We start from the raw sequence: 19,390 nt of genomic DNA on the forward strand, positions 1-19,390 counted from the left end.
GACACAAGATGAGGTGTAAGTTTGCTCATTGGGCTGGTAGATTTGTTCTCAATCCCTTGCTAGGTAACATCAGTGAACCTCCAAAGAAGACTTGGTGTTCTGTCCTGCTTGCTATTTCTGTCTGTTTGTTGTGGTAGGTTATATAATTTCCAGTTCCGTTTGAGCTGTTGATAAATGGAGTCCAAATCTTCGTTTGTTAGTGGAAATTAGACTGAGACAATACATCTATCCTGGGACAGGCTATACAAAGACATGCATAGGAATTCCTCGAAGCCTGGCATTCAAACTGGAACTCAATTAACAGATTTGGATTCCAATTTACCAACCTCTCAAAGAGAATCGGAAATAGTATCACCCACCACAACAAAGACAGAAAAATAGCAAGCAGAAGAGTACACCAATGCTTCACCGGAGGATCATGATGTTATCTCACATGATAAAAACTTGAGAACAGATCTATTAGCTCAGCAAGCAAACTTACAGGCTGATCCACAACACTTCTCCAAAATCTAACAAGACTGAATGAAATTCCTCTGGCTATCAGCTCACCCTGCCACACTATCATAGGGATGGGAACTCTTTTGCAAGCATCAGCTGCTGGTGGAAGAACAGTTGATAAAGTGCCTGGATATTACTGTTAAAAAGGTTAGATGTAGGGTTTAAAAGCAGAGTCTGAGATTTGGGAAGGGAACTAGGGTTCCATAGCTGAGGTTCCAGTACAAAGACAGTACTAATGGTAGTTTAAGGAAATATACTGAGTTCTGATCAGCTTTTGATGTTACACAGGTGGAAACAAGCAGACTTGGATGATAATTTTGAAATTTGAAAATGTTCTAATTTCTGGGCTAAATACCACAAGTTGCAAAACATTCTGGCTCAGTTCAGACAGTTGGTAATATTTGAATAGTTAACCACAAATTTCGTTATTTAGCATTGTCTATTCAAATTCCACATGCTTACTGACTTGACAAAGAACACACCTTCCAGATTTGAAAGAGAAAATGCAAGACCTTGACAACAATTTACAAAACATTTTTATTTGGACACAGGACAGACATTTTAAAAACATCCCACTGATTAAGTAATTGATCAAGTTACAAAGTGTCAAATAATCACTGATCCCCATGTTAAATATGCATTCACCCTAATTAGTGGGAAGGAAGCAAAACATTCTATTTCAGCTCTACTGAACCTACATTATTCAACTTTAATAACTCAGCATCACTTCAGTACAGTTTACTTGTAATCAAATATCAGTAACATTCATAAAAGCCAATTCAAGTGAATGTTAAATCAGTGATAATGGAAATCAGCACAATTTCTGAAATCCAACATCAAAACTGCCACAATGAATTGTTCAAACCACAATGAATTGTTCAAATCATTTAGGTGTACTGCATGTGTCATGCATTTTCTTTGCAAAATGCACATCTTTATCTAAAAAGGCTTACAGGTACAGACTTAAGTAGCTGATTTAATAAAGTAAGTGATGAGTGCAAGATAAATTCAGAACTTGCATTGTAGAACAGCATAAACAGATTTTAGTTGCAAATGCCTAATTAAATGGTTTAAGCCTACTACCTGCAACAGCACTGCCAAAATATAAGATAAACAATTACTATCAATATTCCACCTGCTGTTTGCATGAACACTACTCCATACAGACTAAATGGCAAAGTCATCGTCGTCATCAGAATCAGAATCATCCTGAAGAAAATCAGATAGATCTGAATCAAAGAGTTCATACTGAAAGTGTGCTAAATCCTCTAAAAATGAATCGAGGGAAAGTACACCAAGGAGATGAAGGGCATGGTCATAGTCATCATCGTCGCAATCATCTTCCCACATAATTCCTAATGGAGACTGTGGAATACATAAGACATTAAAATCAAGAATTTAAAACTTCTTTGACTTGTTACCTATGTCGGTGAAGATAAGCAAACAACCCATCAGTATGCTACTGCCCCATTGCACCAGCAAGCTACTGCAATCCTGACAATTTTCTTGTGCAGAAAATAGAATTACAATTCCTACAGTGTGGAAACAGGCCCTTTGGCCCAACAAGTCCACACCGATCCTCTGAAGAGTACCCATTACCCTACAAATCCCAGAACACTATGGGCAACTTAGCTTGACCAATTCACCTAACCTGAACATCCTTGGACTGTGGGAGGAAGCCCGAACACTGGAAGAAACCTGTGCAGATACGGGGAGAATGTGCATACTTCTCACACAGCCACCAGAAGCTGGAATTGAACTCTGATCCCTGGTGCTGAGAGGCAGCAGTGCTCAGCACTGAGCCACCATGTCACCCGCCCACCCCCCCCCCCCCCAATTAGAGTTTATCAAAATTGTTTGAGACCTCCCAAAATAGAATCACTTCAAAACAGCACAGAACCTTGAATATGCCATGTCAGAGGATACACAATTAGAAGGTTCGGATCCGGCGAAGGTCCCAATTTGATTACTTTTGGCCAGATTGAGCTAAATTTGGTACTTCCTCCAACTAAAGAAATGGTCACCAGGAAAATGGCTTTTATTTGTCCATCATCCAGTGCTAACTTCAAAATTTGCATGGTGCAATAAATAGCAAGTAGCCTGTACAGTATCTTTGAGTTACTATTTGGTTTTCAGAACACTACTTGGGCAAGAACCATTCCACCACTCAGGTGAAAAGTCTGCCAGTCAAGGTGAAGAATATTGGCATATTACAAATACCATAAATTCAGCAAGTTAGCTAGTTTATACTGAACAAAATAGTAATCGTGACTGAATGCTACATCCAATGCTAGACATGCCAAGACCATTGAATTTGTCCAGTTACTGAGCCTACATCACAAATCGGATTATCAGAAAAATTATTAAAATTCTGAGTAAATATATTCCTCTTGATCCTCTTTTACTTCCTTGTGTAAAGATCACAACTTAAAAAAGGACAAAAATTTACATCATTGGAAACAACCATTCAGGCCAGTGTTTGTGTCTGCTTTGGAAGTATCAACCTTTTTGTCACCACACCATAGGCCCCAAGATATATATCCAATTCCAACTGAGTAACTACTGAAGCTAGTTGAACATGTGGTAGCACTATATTCCAGAGGAAGCTGCTCAATCTTGCCACTACCATCCAACTGATAAGAATGAAATAAGTGAGAACAGCCCCATCCAATAATGTTTCATCTTAGTTTTCAAATAATTCCATGGCCTTATCCCTCCCTCTCTTTTACCTTATACATCTGGTTTAAAAATCACTCCATCACTGATAGCTGCAACTTCAGTTGCCTAGGCCTTGGAGTACCTTAATCTCATCACCTCTTATTTGGACCAAGCATTTGGTCATCTGACTCCATCTCTTAATATACATGGCATGAAACTGATCTAACATTTCGATGAAGTTTCTTTGGGAATTTTAAATAGTCCCTTAATATCCTATTATTTAGCATTCCTTGGTTATAGGCAAACTTCCTTCTTCAGGAGGTTCTATTTCCATTAAAGTTACTTAATTTGGAACTTGTAAATTATCCTCAGTTCCTATCCTAAACTCTCCACAACCTCATCCATGGTGTAATACTAGTGTAACATCTCTGCATTTTGTCAAAGGATTTCTTATTTTTTTGGGCAACAAGATGATGCTTCAAACTGGATACATATTCCAACTGAGGCACATCCAACTGGCAATGGTTTTATTTCAATTGATTACTTTTGGATTCCTTGCACTATACAGTATCTGTTTTTAAAGAGGCAAGCATACTTTAACACTTGGATTTGTAACTGTGTATAATAAACTGACTTTCTGCATTGGCCTGCAATGCCTGAAGAGTGGAATTAAAAGGCTTTTTAAAAAAATATATATTAAAAAAAGAGTCTATTCTACTAAACCAGTGTGTGTTCTTATTTCTCTTGTCTTCACTTGTCTGAGAAAATGTTTGTCAAACAATGTGGCATTTATTACCTTCCAAATCTATTGTATAGAGGAAATGGAAATATTGTTTTTCTGACCAGTTCTGATGCGGAGCTACAGATAGTAGATGGGAATCCCAAATTTAATCCCTCCAGTCTTTTTACTTTTGACAGCAGTAGGGCCAATTTTCCACAAAACTAAGTTAATCATGAACATTATCAAATCTGATCTGCATTTTTAACATGGAATAGACATTTCTCAAAGAAAAGGGCAATTACAGTTTATGAATAGAATTTATGCCAGTGTTAAGTTACTGCAGATAAAATTTCAAATTATGGGTTTGTCCAGTTAGTTAATAGGCTTCAGTTATACATGAATAAATAATGCCATTTTGCACGAAGGCTAAAACTGCTAACCAAACATAATAAAGTTCTGAAATTAAGTCTCAATCCTTTGGAGGTGTTACTTTACTTTTCAAGATGACAATGACATTTGATGTCACTATTACACATAAAAAAAGGGCAAAGACAAATTAATGCAGGTTTACCCTATCTAGTTTAGTTTGCCTGGAAACCAAGGTGGTGGTGATTAGAGAATGTAATTATGCTCAGTCACGAAACACAAAGTAGAACAGACCACTGCTTATGTCACAATAAATGCCACATCCTTACACTATCCCTTCGTCTCCTTTGTCGATGCTGGGCAGGTCGATATCCCTCAGGAAACTCATGCAAGTAAATGCATTCAGATTTAAAAGGACATCTGCCATTATTTCGTAGAAAAAACTTGCAATGTATTTTCCTGTGAAAAAGACAAAACAACTGCTCAACTCCAACAGCCATCTCCAGAATTTATCATAAATGCCAGTTACAATTCCAAATATCATGTGCCACCCAGATTGCATACTTCATTAAGCTATAATGAACACAGTCTCTACATGTCAGTTTAGGTTGCCCTAATCGCTTCACCTTGACTTCAAAATCAATTTGTCAATTGAGGTGTGAACCTGGAAATTTCTGGATTTTGAGGCTAACACTTGTTTCAAACAGCCAAGTCAGAGTGATGGTACGCTTACATAGAGAAAAACAGGAAGAGAAGGGAAGAAAATGTGGGCTATGCTACTGAAAAACTTAACTCAAATCTGAAAGTTATTAAATTACTCACTTGCACGTAGAAACCCAGAGATTACACATACTAGGCCTCAGATTTGAAAAACTTTTTAACTAAAGCACCTATCCTAAACACCTTTTTACTAAAAAAAAAGGGTTCATGTACTTCAATGGGCCAAGTAAAACAAAACTTGAAAGAAAGAAAAATAATAAAATTTGTAATTAGTATTGATTGTGAAATCTTCATTGAGCAGGTCTGGGTTCACGTTCCACCTCAGGATGCAATGGCCATAGAAATGTGTTAATAGACAAGATACTAAACTTCAAGTAGTATTAGGCTGACAACATTTACAACAAGAGTCTTGAGAAAATCAGGTCATCAGGTTCTTTGGAGTCACTGGGTAATGAGAGAGCGAACTGCCATACAAGAGTAGTGTGTTCATCAAAAAAAAAATTAAATTGCTTAAAAAGCTCAGAAGGTCTGGCAGTATCCATGGACAGAAAGCAGTTTTAACGTTTCAGGTCCAATGACTCTTCAGATCATTGTATTCATCTTGTTTACCAGGCTTCTACTCAACCATGCCCTTCCCAAAATAAGGACAGAATGCCCTTTATCCTCATCAATACTCAGTAGCTTTACATCACAATCTCTGCCCACATCTTGTAGTTCCTTTCACTTCGCTAGGGGGCAGCAGTTCTTAAAATGACTCCAATATTCTTACCACTTCTTTCAGTGTTTTCGTTCACCATTTGACATTACACCAATTTACCACATAAACCCATTGTTTTCCACCCCAGATTGTTGTTCCTATCCTCCCTTTTCAGTTATACTGTTAGATATAACAGTTCTGATGAAGAGGTTAATTCAACTGGCACTCTCCAGTGAGAGAGTATCTTCCCAACATTTTCTACACTTAAAGTTTAAAAAGTTGTTACAGATTTTCCATGACATACTGCTAGTGAAGGTTATATATGTAAACAAAGTGCATTCACCTGGTAGGACCTTATGAGAATAAACACAGAACAATTTTGAATTATAATCATTGTATTTTAAGCATTAATTGTGAACTTGAATCAAGTGGAATTAGTGCAAAACGATTACAGTTTTAAACCAAAAAAATGGAAAATTATGAAATCCATAGCATACTGAATTAGAAAATAGGTTTAGAAATACAGTTTGAGGTTCTATAGTACCTCCAGGCATACATACCGCTTTTCAACTTTGAATTTTTCGATAAGTTTTTGCTTTTGTTCATCAATCACCCAGTACTTGTATGGTATGAAGTAACTGGCCACTACTCTACATTCAGGACATGCTCTGTAAATAAAGATATTGGAAGTTTAAATTTTCCGCACTGCAAAGATTTAACTAGACCCTCTGCAATAGTCCACCAAACAGCAGATTCATCACATTGGAAGATTTGCTTTTCTTGTCATTTACAAGTAAAAACATTCCGGAGATACTCACCGTAATAGATTTCATTAAATGAAAATGCTTACTTCACTTGTGCTACAGAAGTACTTCCAGTAATTAACAGTAGCCTTTAGAACAGTTTTTGAAATTGCTCCTGAAAAGTTATCCATTGTCAGATTATATTTTCCAGACAGTTAAAGTTCATGGAAAAAAAGAAAACAGTTGCCCTGTGTAGGAATCTGATAAATTGTGAGGAGATAGTAAAAATAATTTGCCAGGATATAAGAACTGATGGCCTGCACAGCTCTATGTGGAGGTCTCAACTATCCACACAAAGTAGTGGCATAGAACAAGGAATTCCATATATAAAGTATTGGCTATGAATCACTAAGAGTCCACAGTTGGAAGACTGTTAGCCTTGGAAGGCATGCAAAGGTGGTTTACTTGAGCCCCAGTAGTTAAATTACAAAGGAGATCAAAGTTGAGTGGTATTCCATTTAATTGAAAATAAAACATTGAAGGGATACTTTGATTAAAATTTAGGATGTTAGATGGAAACAGATAGGACAGCTAGAAATAAAACCATTTCTGCTGACTCGAGTGCCTAACACCAGAGAAACAAGCTGAAAATTAGAGCCAGACTTCAAAGAATCCCTACTGTGGAAACAGGCCATTTGGCCCAACAAGTCCACACTGACACTCCAAAGAGTAACACACCCAGACCCAATCCCCTACCCTCTCACTCTACATTTACTCCTGACAAATGCACCTAACCTACACATCACTGTACACTATGGGCAATTTAGCATGACCAATTCACCTAACCTATATATCTTTGGACAGTGGAAGGAAACCAGAGCACCCAAGAGTAAACCCATGCAGACATAGGGAGAAAGTGCAAACTCCACACAGACAGTCATCAGAGGCTGGAATCAAACCCAGTCCCTGGCGGCGAGGCAACAGTGCTAACCACGGAGCTACCATGCCGGGTTGTCTGACTGACAGACAGGCATCAGGAAGCATCCTGATCATATCCAGACAATAGGTGACACAAATTTGAAATTCCCTTAGACAAACAGTAATTGATACTATCAACTGTTACATTTTCAAATAGATATAGGTAAATATCTTAAAACTGAACACACAAAATTGATTTTTGTTTAAAAATCCAGCCGCAGTTTCACTAAGTAAACCCTTGATGTTTATGTTAATTGAAACTAGCCTGACAAATGCAACTCCACTTATTTCTGCTGGAGATTAGAGACCAACTCAGTCAATTTGCAAGAGTCGCTGACTTAGGTATTTGATTATGATTTCATCTGATGCTGTTACTGGACAGGTCAGATAGGATCCCAGATTGAAATCTGGCTTGGTATGATTATTTTTCCTCCCGGTTTTACTAATTGTTATATATTTCACAGAAACAAGCATGCAAGATGTCAGAGAGCTGCAGCACAGAAACAGACCCCCAGGTACAACTCATCCATGTTGACCAGGCTATTCTTGCCTTTTAAAATGTTCAAGTGTACCAACCTCCATCACTTCCTCTGGCAGCTCATTCCATACACCACTGTGTGTGAAAAAGTTGCTAGTTAGATCCCTTTTAAATCTTTCCACTCTCGCCCGATACTATGCCCTCTAGTTCTGGACTCCCCCACCCCAGAGAAAAGACCATTTACTCTATCCATGTTCCTCAAATTTTACTAACCCCATTAAGTCACCCCTCAGCTTCCAACGCTCCAGGGAAAACAACCCCAGCCTCTCCCTACAACTCAAATCCTCCAATCCTGGCAACAGCCTTGTAAATCTTCTCTGAACCTTTTCAAATTTTCACACCATTCTTCTTATAGGAGGGAGACCAGAATCGCATACAAAATTCCAAAAGTAGCCTAACCAATGTTCTGTACAGCCGCAACATGACCTTCTAACTCCTACACTCAATGCTCTGACCAATAAGGGAAAGCATACTGAATGCCTTCATTATACTATCTACCTTGACGCCACTTTCAAGGAACCATGAACTGTACAGAGGTTTCTTTGTTCAGCAACACTCCAGGACCTTACCATTAAAGGTGTCTAAGTCCTGCCCTGATTTACCAAAATGCAACACTTCCCATTTATCTAAATTAAACTCCATCTGCCACTCATCAGCCCATTCACCCATTGGATCAAGATCCTGTTTTACTCTGGCATTAACCTTCTTTGCTATCCATTACACCTTCAATTTTGGGGTCATCTGAAAGCTTACTAACTACCTCTTTTAAATAAATGATTTAGATGTGAATAGAAGACAAAAAGCAGTGGATCCAGCACCGATCCTTGTGGCACACCACTGGTCACAGGCCTGCAGTCTGAAAAGCAACCCTCCACCAACACCCAGTCTTCAACCTTCAATGCAAATGGCTAGTTCTCCTTGTATGCCATGAGATCTAACCTCGTAGAGCACCTTACTGAAGTTCATATAGATCACATCCATTGCTCTGCCATCAATCCTCTTCGTTACTTGCTTTTAAAAAAAAAACTCAAATCAAGCTTGTGAGACATGTTTTCCCACGCACAAAGCCAAGAGGACTATCCCTAATCAATGCCTGCCTATCCAAATAAATGTTAATCCTGTCCCTCAGGAATCCCTTCAACAACTTGCCCACCAATGTCAGGTTCACCAGTCCATAGTCCTCTAGCTTTTCTTTTCCACCTTTCTTAAATAGTGACACCATGTTAGCCAACCTCCAGTCTTCCAGCACCTCACCTTTGACTATGGACGTTGCAAATATCTCAGCAAGGGGTCTAGCAATCACTTCCCTAGCTTCCCACAGAATTCTAGGGTACTTGTGATCAGGTCCTGGGGATTTATCCACTTTTGTATTTTAATACATCCAGTGCTTCCCTCGCTGTAAGATGGAGATTTTAAGATGTCACCATCTATTTCCCACATTCTATATCTTCCATGTCCTTCGCAGTAAACATTGATGCAAAATACTCATTTAACATCTCCATCTCTTGCAGTTCCACACACAGGTTGCCTTGATGATCTTTGAGGGGCTCTATTCTCTCCCTAGTTACCCTTTTGTCCTTTATGTATTTATAAAATCCCTTTGGATTTTCCATAATCCTATTTGGCAAAACTATGTACGTTTTCCTCCCTCTGGATTTCCTCAAGTATACTCCTACTGCCTTTCAAGTCTAAAGATTCACTCACTCAATTTCTGCAGTTTATACCAGACATATGCATTTTTTTAAAAAAAAAGTCAAACCCTCAATTTCTCTAGTCATGCAGCATTCCCTACATCTACCAGCCTCACCTTCCACCCTAATAGGAACACTGTCTCTGGACTCTCATTTTTGAGGGCTTCCCATTTTCTAGCCGATTCTTTACCTGCAAATATTCGACCCCAGTTAACTTTTGAACGTTTTGCTTAATGCCTCCCAACTTTTAGATCCGGTCTATCCTCTTCCATCACCTTTTAATAGAATTATGGTCGCTGGCCACAAAGTGCTCCTCCACTGACACCTGTCACTTGCTCTGCCTTGTTTCTCAAGAGGTGGTCAAATTTTGCATCTTCTCTAGTAGGTACATTCACATACTGAATCTGAAAAATGTTTCTGCACACACTTAAATTCCTCTCCATCTAAACCTTTAACACTATGGCAGTCCCAGTCTATGTTTGGAAAGTTAAAATCCCCAACCATAATCATCCTATTATTCTTACAGGTAAAGTTCACCTTGCAAATGGGTTTCTCCATTTCCTGCTCACTATTAGGAGTCTATAGTACAATCCCAATAAGGTGATCATCCTTTTCTTATGTCAGTTCTACCCAAAATAACTTCCCTGGACACATTCCCAGGAATATCCTCCCAAAGTACAACCATAAATGTTGTTAAAACACCACTCCTCCTTCTCTCTTGCCTCCCCCCAACCAAATCCTTCCTATAGCATTTGTATACAGGAACATTAAGCTGCCAGTCCCATCCATCCCGGAGCCATATCTCTAATTACTGTATCGCGGTCCCATGTTCCTAACGATGCAGAGTTCATCCGACTTCACGGATAGGTCTCTTGCATTGAAATAAATGCACTTTAATTCAACAGTTTGACCTTATTCTATTGTTTTGTTCTTTCCTGCCTATTTGACTTGCTCCTTTTCCCAACTGTACCAGCCTCAGTACTGATCTCTTTCCTATCTCCCTGGACTCCTCCAGTAAATTACTAGTTTAAATCCTCCCAGTAGCAAATCTCCCTGCCAGTATATTAGTCCCCATCAACTCATTATTTGGCAGTAGTGAAATGCAGATTTGGTTGTACCAATCACTGAACAAAACACAAGCTACATAACAGTCTGAAAGATTTCAAAACAGCAACAGAAAATCCCAACTAATCAAAATCCAGAGAAATTTTCCTTAATCAATTCTGCACATTTGATGTAACTGCTTCCTTCAAAAGGCAGTTTCTGCAAGCTTAAGGCCTTTTTCTCTTGACCAGTCAAGCAGACCATTATTACTCAGTCCTTTACTAACTTGTCAAGGTTTAAATCAAACATTCCTCATCTGAAAGTTTTACACACTACACATTTTCACTGTGTTAACATCATCCCTTAAATACTCTAAGCAATCCATTTTTCTAGGGGACTATTCTTACTTCAGTCAGGTTTCCTTTTGAACTACATTTTTAAAAAACTTGCTCATGCTGTTTTCTACTAATCAAATGACTTGAAATATTTTCTCCCTGTTAGTAAAGTTGGAGTTTGCAAACTTCATCACTCCAGCAGGCATACGATTAAATTATCACTCTTAAAAGTTATCTACGCCAGACTTTCCAAACACTTCACTAAAGCAAACTAACTCCCATGTTTTGAGCCAAACGCAAATATAAAATCCTTTAACTGTTAACAGTCAATAAAACAACTACAATAGAGATATTGTTTAATTTGACATTCACTTACTTTATTACATTATTGGTAAATCCCTTGCTCCCTCGCCATTTCTTGATACAGCTCACACAGAAAGCATGGTTGCAATCAGGAAGAATTGCAAAGCAACGGTCTCTGGCTGGTGCTTTTTCATAGACTTTTTCCATGCAAATTCCACAAATTATATCTTTACTGTCTTCAAAGGCTGAATCTTTAGCCAACTTTCTCTAGAATGTAAAAAGACATTTCGTAAAATCAGCGTTGGCTCACATCTGAATTTGGATTCATTTTCCCAGCTCTATGCACCATGGTTCTGGTATTAGAAGTTATCAATAGCATCTACTCCATAGTCATCTCATAAACTAAACTAAACTAGTTTGCACAAGTATTTCAGCACTTTCTTTTTCAGGCAGAAGTTTGGAGGTGAAACATTATGGGGTTTAATTTCTGTTCCAGCCAATGAGATCACCAGTCTCCTTGTCCTTCACTATTAGTTCAATCTCTGCATAAGCAAGGTTCAGTACTGCTTAGATAGCTTAAGATACTAACAAAAGAATAAATGTTATTGAACTTCCAACAATGCACCATTCTTATTAAGATCAAGGAATTATAATTGCATTGTACTGTAATGCTATAGAATCCTCCTTTGTTGAAGTGGGATGTTCAAAATAGCAAATATAGCAATCAGAATAATTCCAGACAACAAATGTTTAGTCAGTTACAAATATTTAGTTCTCAGGGCAGTATTTAAAAAAGAGAAAAACATCTAACCATAGATTTCAATGATTACATTCGCCTAAGGAGGTGAATGTATTTATAAAAAAGCTGAAACTGTATACCTGTGGAACAGATTGTGAAGTTGAAGAATCTGGTTTCAGGGCAGTTTGAGATACGCTCTTGACAGAACCAGGCATACAATGGAGATGACCTGCCTGTGATGTTGATGCACAACCTATAATATGTAAACAATTCAACACATTTATGTTTTGCATACATACAAAACAGAACAAAATATTTGTCAGCTTTGAAACTAAACAGTTATCCACAGAGAAACACGAGAAAGAAGTTAACACTTGCATTGACAAGTTAATTTTCTGTTAAAAAGCCAGGATATAGCAGATCTGGCATTTTCATAAGAATGGAATTCTCCAGGTAGTGGCAGCATAGCAATAATGTCACTGGACTTGCAATCCAGAACCTCAGGCTATTGTTCAGGTGCCATCAATTCAAATTCGACCATAACCAGTGATGAAGCCAATTTACAAAAGAAACACTAGCCTAATATCATTCATTTCACCATTGTCAATTGTTGCACAAACCCCTCAGGACCACCTACGTCCTTAGTGGAAGAAGGTCAGTCATGCCTACTTGCTCTGACCAGAATGTGACTCAAAGTACAGCAATGTCGTTTATCTTCAAGTGCTCTCTGGGCAAATAGAGATGGGTAATAAATCCAGCCTAGCAGTAGCTCAGGCAAGTAGTTGGGCTGATTTTAAGCTCCACAAACCATAACATCGAACAATATTAGAGAAAATATACACATTTTCTTTTGACCATTGATCACTTCCAAAAGAACAATGGAGGATAGGGTGAGGGAGATAGAACACAGGTTGACGTTAGGAAAAAAGTTCATGCTAAAAAATTTGAAAAATAAAGGATATAGATAAATCCCCTGGGCCCAACAGGATATACCCTGGGTTACTAGAGGAAGCCTTTGGCGATGATCTTTGCATCCTCACTGTCCACTGGAGTAGTGCCAGATGATTGGAGGGTGGCAAATGTTATTCCCTTGTTCAAGAAAGGCAATAAAGATAATCCTCTGAAGTACAGACCAATCAGTCTTACGTCAGTGGTGGGCAAAGTACTGGAGAGGATTCGGAGAAGAGGATTTGGAAAAGCATAGCTTGATTAGATATAGCTGGCATGGCTTTGCAAGAGACAGGTCATGCCTCACAAACCTTATTAAATTCTTTGAGGATGTGACAAAACACATTGAAGGTACAGCAGTGGATGTGGTGTTTATGGATTTTAACAGAACGTTTGATAAATGTTCCCCATGGTAGGCTCATTCAGAAAGTAGAGGCATGGGATACAGGGAAATCTGGCTGTCTGGATACATAACTGGATGGCCCAAAGAAGACAGAGGGTGGTGATAGATTGAAAGTATTCAGCCTAGAGCTTGGTGACCAGTGGTGTTCCACAGAGATCGATTCCGGGACTTTTGCTCTGCTTTTTGCGATTTTTATAACTGACTTGGATGAGGAAGTGGAAGGGTGGATTAGTTTGCCGATGACATGAAGGTTGGTGGAGGATGTGAATAATGTGGAGGGCTGTTATAGGTTGCAACGGGACATTGACAGGATACAGTACTGGACTGATAAATGGCAGATGGAGTTCAACCTGGAAAAGTGTGAAGTTGTTCACTTTGAAAGGTGAATTTGAATGCAGAATACAGAGTTAAAAAGGTTTGTGAAGGTTTGTAGCTCAGGTTGAGGTTTAGGGTGTAGGTTTGCTATCCAGACGTTTCATTACCTGGCTAGGTAACGTCATCAGTGCCGACCTCCAAGTGAAGCGAAGCTGTTGTCTCCTGCTTTCTATTTATATCTTTCTCCTGGATGGGGTTCCTGGGGTTTGTGGTGATGTCATTTCCTGTTCGTTTTCTGAGGGGTTGATAGATGGTATCTAGATCTGTGTGTTTGTTTATGGCGTTGTGGTTGGAGTGCCAGGCCTCTAGGAATTCTCTGGCATGTCTTTGCTTAGCCTGTCCCAGTCGAAATGGTGGGGTTTTTTCCCTCCATGTGTAGGGCTACGAGGGAGAGAGGGTCGTGTCTTTTTGTGGCTAGCTGGCGTTAGTGTATCCTGGTGGCTAACTTTCTTCCTGTTTGTCCTATGTAGTGTTTCTGGCAGTCCTTGCACGGAATTTTGTAGACAACGTTGGTTTTGTCCACGGGATGTACTGGGTCTTTTAAGTTTGTTAGTTTTGGTTTGACACAGGCACTCCAACCACAACGCCATAAACAAAAGATCTAGGGACCATCTATCAACCCCTCAGAAAATGACATCACCACAAATCCCAGGAACCCCATCCAGGATAAACATATAAATAGAAAGCAGGAGGCAACAGCTTCGCTTCACTTGGAGGTCGGCACTGATGACGTTACCTAGCCAGGTAATGAAACGTCTGGATATCAAACATACAGCTCAGCGAGCAAACCCACACCCTAAACAGGGTTAAAAGGCAGGATGCTTAGTGTGGGGTAAGAGGGAACACTTATAAAAATGTCTCATTCTTCAATTTGAACAAAGGTTGGAATTGTAAACATATTTTGTGACTTAGCAAACACAAAGACATTCAATTGAAAGTTCTCTCAAAGGAAGTTTTACAGTACACAGGTCTGGAATGACAGCACTGAAGAACAACTGTTCCATTGGCTAACTATTCTTCCAACTTATGGCATGTGGTTTAAAAACAAACAACGCCAACTTTTACCCACAATCTTGCACAACATTCTTTTAAAACTTTAAAAAAGTAACTTGGATGACCATTACTGCAAAACAGATTTAGAGTAGTTTTCATTGGTGTAGACTCAATGTGTCAAAAAACCTCTGTTATACGATTTAAGACTTTCTGAAGGCCATGTAGGATTATAGCTTCTTTTTAAAAATGACCTTTGAAATGAAAAAAAAAATGTTTAAAAGTCAAATGTTTCACTTTAAGTTAAGCGTTTGGTTTGTTTATAATTTATTGGAACCTATTCTGTGAAAGAAATGCCAGCTGACTTTGTTCCAATGTTCCTTTCCTTTACAAGGCTGACCAGGAATGTCTCCCACTCTTACTGCCTGGCATTCACAGGTGCTGCAAGAATTTACAGGTTGATACTCAACATGGTTTTGCTACATTGTGAATGCCAAGTCATCCTGCATGGAACTTTAATCTAGAACTTCTGGTTCAGAAGTAGAAATATTAACCAATACACAAAGATCTCTACTTTGACTACATTCAAAAGAACAGCAAAATAAAAACAATGGAGACAGTTTGGAAATAAAAAAGACCTAAAGAAAACAAAAATCACTCATCCACCTGCTTCCCATAAAAGATTATGAAGTCTGAGCACCATTAACTACTTTCTATATTGAATTTCCATCACAAACTCTATCACAAGAAAATGCAAGTTATAATTCATACCACTCACTTTTATGGACAGCCATTTCTACCTACCATGCTTTTTAAATTGTTGAGGTATAAATTCTGCAGCAAATGCCCATCTGTCTAAGCCTTCAGGTGTTTCATTCTCCTTCACTTCATCGACATCCTCGTCCAAGCGTGTGCCAGAGCATCTAGTATCCCTACCCAAATTAGTGAAATTGGAGACAGCAGGTTCAGAGCCACGTCGACTCCAAGTACTTTTTGGTGTAGTTGAGTGGTTGGGAGGTTCAGCAGTATGGGAATGTTGGAAAAATCTTCCTGGAGTTCTGTGAATAGCAGGAGCAGAGCTACGTCTATTTCTAGAGTAGTTTCTGCCAGTAGGATCACTAGATTCCATACCATGGTATCTCTGGGATGATTCTCCAGCCCTCGGCTGAAGAGCAGGTTCAGAACCACGTCTGTTTCCGGATAACCATCCTGCAGCAGGTCGGATGTGCAGGTATCTAATAACAGATTCATTATTGTACATTAATTCCCTTTAATACAACTGCATACAAAGCTGCCATTGGGTTTCAAGCCCCATACTGCTCAGTAAACTGATTTATATGTGTCATTAATCAAACTACAATTATATAGAGCCCCCGCAGCACATTCCAAGAATGACAGTAATAATTAAAAGGGGAAGATATATTCACTTGGAGAATGGAACTTTTTTTGTTAAAAAAAAGGCCATCAAAAATGTAGGCCAGAATAAAATTACAGCACATTGCCCTAAACATTCAATCAAACCCAGCTTCAGAACACTTACTTCCTCCAATGAGAAGCTACCTGAAAGCTAAGCAAGTCATACACATTGAATTGTGTAGCTATCATTGAACAGATTTGAGATGGTTGAGTGTTTATGGAATTTCAACTTCATTCAGAAGACTTCGGTATACCATCACTTTAAGTTTGAATTACACCACTGTGGTAGTGTTCAAAGACAATAGGGATATCCCTATTGTACACAGTCAGTCAGTACAGTTCTGGTCATGGGTGGGGGGTGGAAAATAAGTTTAAGAATTTCATCTGTGGGATGAGGGCTTCACTGACTGTGCCAGAATTTATTAGCCATCCCTAGTTGCTCTCAAGATAGTGAGCTATCCTCTGTAACTATAACTATAGTTACATCCAACAAAGTTGTCAGGGAGGAGTTCTTGGATTTTGATCAACAGTGGGAAAGAAAAGTGCTATGGTTTCAAGTCAGAATGGTGAGTGGCTTAGAGGGAAACCTGCAAGGGTGTCCACTGCATCTGCTGCCCTTATGCTACTAGGTGGCAGAGGTTTAGTTTAGAAGGTGCTGTCCAAGGAGCCTTAGAGTACACAATGCCATTATTGTGATCTGGTGGAAAAGGAAATGGAACACCGTCAATCTAACAGGCTATTTTATACAGCGTACTATCAAGCTTCTGGAGTATTGTTGGAACAGCACTCATCCAGGTAAGTGGGAAGTATTCCATCACATTCCTGATTTACGCCTTTAGATGACCGACACAGAAGTCAGGAGGAGAATTACACACCATGGAATTCCTACCCTTCAATCTGCTCTTGTAGCCATAGTATTAACACAACAGGTTCAGCTTAGTTTCTGGTCAACAGGAACCTTACAGGACTTTGATTGTGGGGGATTCAGTAATGGTTAACCACTGGATGTCAAGGGGTAATGGTTAGATTCCCTTTTAAAGACAGAGTCATTGAGTGGTACTTCTATCACATGGATGTTATTGTGACACCTGTCAGCCCAAACCTGGATACTACTGCTGCATTTAGACACTGACAGCTTCAGTATCTAGCATCATAAACAGTGTTTGTGAACATCCCCTATTCTGACCTTATGATGGAAAAAAAAAGATAGTAGTTCAAAATGGTAGGATACAATATTAGTCAGATAAGTAAAATGTTTCTGTATCAAGGTAGATACATACTAGCTCAACCTAAAATGTTTCAGTCTGTACTGCAACTGTCCACCTTCAAATCACTTTTCCTGCTGGCACAGAATGCATATTAAATTTACAATACAGTCACTAATGCAAAACAAATATTCAACATGTGAAGCACAAAAGTATGCTTATGTAATAAAATTTTACATATGCAAACTCTAACAAAAAGCAGGCCCAAAACAAACATTATGAATTTCTACAAGTGACCAAACAAACCTGCAATTGTTTCCATAGAAGCAAAATCCATTCAAATAGTGTTTGCAGATCTGGGACGACTTCAGCATAGAAAGGTCATGTGAATAATAGCAGCTATGTCCCCATTTGCAAACACCACAGACAAAGTTTCTGGAAAACATTAATATGAAATAATGTGAAAATGTTGAAATGCATGTCAAGATTCTCAAGTTAATCTTCATTACTAGCCCAATAACCCAACAAGATGGGTCAGAAAAACGGAGAGGACAATCAGAGGATTTATATGGACTCAAGATTGAAAAGGATGGCTTTCATTTGCTGTGGATTTTCTTTGGAGGATCTTTGAGACCTCACACAGCACATTCCAATTTTCTATAAGCCAAGCATTCCTACTACGAGAAATAAATAGTTCAAGGCTGTATAAATTACACCAGTTAAGATTTCAACTTCCAATTACTAGCTTGTAAAGATTTCACAACTAAAAAAATTTTACTCCCATTTGCCAGCACTTGGCTCATATCCCTCTGAACCTTTCCTATTCATGTAGGAAGTGACTAAAAGAGCAACATGCCTACGTACAATTATTTTTCATGCACAAACTAGAGAAAATGATGTTACCTATTTATAGTTGCCACCCATTGCTGTCTCCAGAAATCAGAATCCTTATTAAAAAAAAAATCAGTGGCTCCCATGTACCCACTGGCTCCTGTAACCCCATTTCAGTAAGTAATAACTTCAAGCAACTATCTTCAGTTACTTTTTAAAAGTCTCTTTATAAAGATCACAATCACAAGCAAATTGAAAATATAACCGCATAGGAAATAGCATTAAAAAAGTCAAGCAGAGAAAACACATGCACAGACAACAAAAGACGTAGACAGTTTACAAAAAACTGAAAGGAAGGCAAGGAATGAGACATGCATCACAAGTGTCAAAATAAAATGTTAATTACAGGAGGAGTACTGGAACCATACAACTGATAAGAGATGACAAAAGGACCTTACCACATGAATACCACTGGAAATCAGGATAACATTCAGACAAATAAAATATCTTCACTGATTTGTTAAAGGTTTAAGAAAACCAGGGAGAGATTAAAAGGAATACCTGCACAATTACAAAACATCAAAAATTGATTAGATAAAAACCTTAATCCATAAAATGAAACTCAATTCAGACAGTGCAGAAGGAGGCCAAACAGCCCTTTGTGCCTAACTAACATACCTGCCCAGGATGTACAGAATGGAAACAGACCTGTCAGTCCATGCCAGATATCCTAAATTAATTAGTCCCAATTGGCTCATATCCTTCTAAACCCTTCCTATTCATGTACCCATCCAGATGCCTTTTAAATGTTGCAATTATACCAGCCTCCACCACCTCCTTTGGGAGATCATTCCATACACGCACCACCCTCTGAGAAAAAAAATTGCCCCTTTAGGTCACTTTTAATTATTCTCTTCTCCCCTTAAACCTATGCCTTCTAGGTTTGGACACACCCACCCTGGGGAAAAGGTTTACTAGTCCATGCTCATGACTTGATACATCTCTAGAAGGACACCCCTCAGCCTCTGACACTCCACGGAAAATAGCCCCAGCCTGCTGAACCTCTTCATATAGCTCAAACCCTGGCAACATCCTTGAGAGATCTTTTTGAACCCAGTCAGGTTTCACAATATCCTTCCTATACCAGGGACACCAGAACTACACTGAGTATTCAGAGTGTGGCCTAACCAA

At 38.8% G+C, this 19,390-nt stretch overlaps 1 protein-coding gene across 2 annotated transcripts in view; it reads right to left on the reverse strand.

Moving 5' to 3' along the window:
- Positions 1-1,021: 1,021 nt before the first annotated feature.
- Positions 1,022-19,390, reverse strand: part of mkrn4 (makorin, ring finger protein, 4) — a 35,129-nt gene continuing 16,760 nt past the window's right edge. For both annotated transcript variants that reach the window (XM_072563288.1, XM_072563289.1), the window contains exons 2-8: positions 17,675-17,803; positions 15,552-15,982; positions 12,172-12,284; positions 11,366-11,559; positions 6,221-6,328; positions 4,573-4,702; positions 1,022-1,863 (exon numbers count right to left, since the gene is read on the reverse strand). In XM_072563288.1, the coding sequence (XP_072419389.1) occupies positions 1,666-1,863; positions 4,573-4,702; positions 6,221-6,328; positions 11,366-11,559; positions 12,172-12,284; positions 15,552-15,982; positions 17,675-17,803 (1,303 nt within the window). In that variant the 3' untranslated portion in view covers positions 1,022-1,665. The remainder of the gene's footprint in view (positions 1,864-4,572; positions 4,703-6,220; positions 6,329-11,365; positions 11,560-12,171; positions 12,285-15,551; positions 15,983-17,674; positions 17,804-19,390) is intronic.

Source organism: Chiloscyllium punctatum, chromosome 45, assembly GCF_047496795.1.
Source record: "Chiloscyllium punctatum isolate Juve2018m chromosome 45, sChiPun1.3, whole genome shotgun sequence".
In the NCBI taxonomy this organism is placed as follows: Eukaryota; Metazoa; Chordata; class Chondrichthyes; order Orectolobiformes; family Hemiscylliidae; genus Chiloscyllium; species Chiloscyllium punctatum.